The sequence below is a fragment of the Otolemur garnettii genome, unplaced genomic scaffold, assembly GCF_000181295.1.
Source record: "Otolemur garnettii isolate 467f Iridium unplaced genomic scaffold, OtoGar3 scaffold00179, whole genome shotgun sequence".
NCBI lineage: Eukaryota > Metazoa > Chordata > Mammalia > Primates > Galagidae > Otolemur > Otolemur garnettii.
This window is the reverse complement of record NW_003852574.1, coordinates 2,379,627-2,380,587: the sequence shown is the minus strand read 5'-3', so window position 1 is coordinate 2,380,587 and position 961 is coordinate 2,379,627. Positions and strand designations below refer to the sequence as shown.

Below are 961 nucleotides of genomic sequence, written 5' to 3'. Positions count from 1 at the left end.
CATGGCACTCTACCCAGGGGGACAGCTTGAGGCTCCGTCTCAAAAAAAAAACACACAAAACAAAACAAAAAACTATTGGCTGGCCGTGGTGGCTCACCTTAGCTGCTTGAGCTATAGGTGCCAAGCCTATTTTATTTGATTTTAAGCTGAAATTTTTACTGCATTTTGTCAAGTTCTGTTATACTTTTAATGAATTGTAATTCAAAAACTTTGTATCATTTTACGGCACTAGCCACATACACTGAGGGTGGTGGGTTCGAACCTGACCCCAGCCTACTAAACATCCTCTAAACAACTGCACCATAAAAAAAGCCAGGAGTTGTGGCAGGTACCTGTAGTCCTAGCTACTTGGGAGGCGGAGGCAGGAGACTCGCTTGAGCCCAGGAGTTGGAGGTTGCTGTGAGCTGTGATGCCACCGCACTCTACCACGCTACCCCGGGGGATAGCTTGAGGCTCTGTCTCAAAAATAAAGAAAAAGAAAAACAGTTTAGTGGTTCTTCAAAGAATTAAACATAAAAGTATGCCGGGTGCAGTGGCTCACACCTGTAATCCTAGTACTCTGGGAGGCCAAGGTGGGTAGACTGCCTGAGCTCAGGAGTTCAAGACCAGCCTGAGCAAGAGCAAGACCCCCTCTCTAAAAAATAACCAGGCATTGTGATGGGTACCTGTAACCCCAGCTAAAGGGAAGCTGAGGCAAGAGGATCACTGGGGCCAAGAGTCTGAGGTTGCTGTAAACTATGATGCCATAACACTCTAGTGAGGGTGACAAAGTGAGACTCTGTCTCAAAAGAAAAAAAAAAGTATCATGATCCAGAAATTTCTACCTTGGCACATACCCCCCAAATTAAAGAGAGATTTAAAACAAAAAACTAGGCTCGGCGCCTGTGGCTCAAGCGGCTAAGGCGCCAGCCACATACACCTAAGGTGGCGGGTTCGAATCCCCAGCCCGGGCCCGCCAAAC

General features: G+C 47.1%; 1 protein-coding gene across 1 annotated transcript in view; it reads right to left on the bottom strand.

The window, feature by feature from the left end:
• Positions 1–961, bottom strand: part of RBM6 (RNA binding motif protein 6) — a 139,902-nt gene that overhangs the window by 38,260 nt on the left and 100,681 nt on the right. Inside the window, exon 8 of the mRNA XM_023519520.1 lies at positions 14–38. Coding sequence (XP_023375288.1) covers positions 14–38 — 25 coding nt within the window. The remainder of the gene's footprint in view (positions 1–13; positions 39–961) is intronic.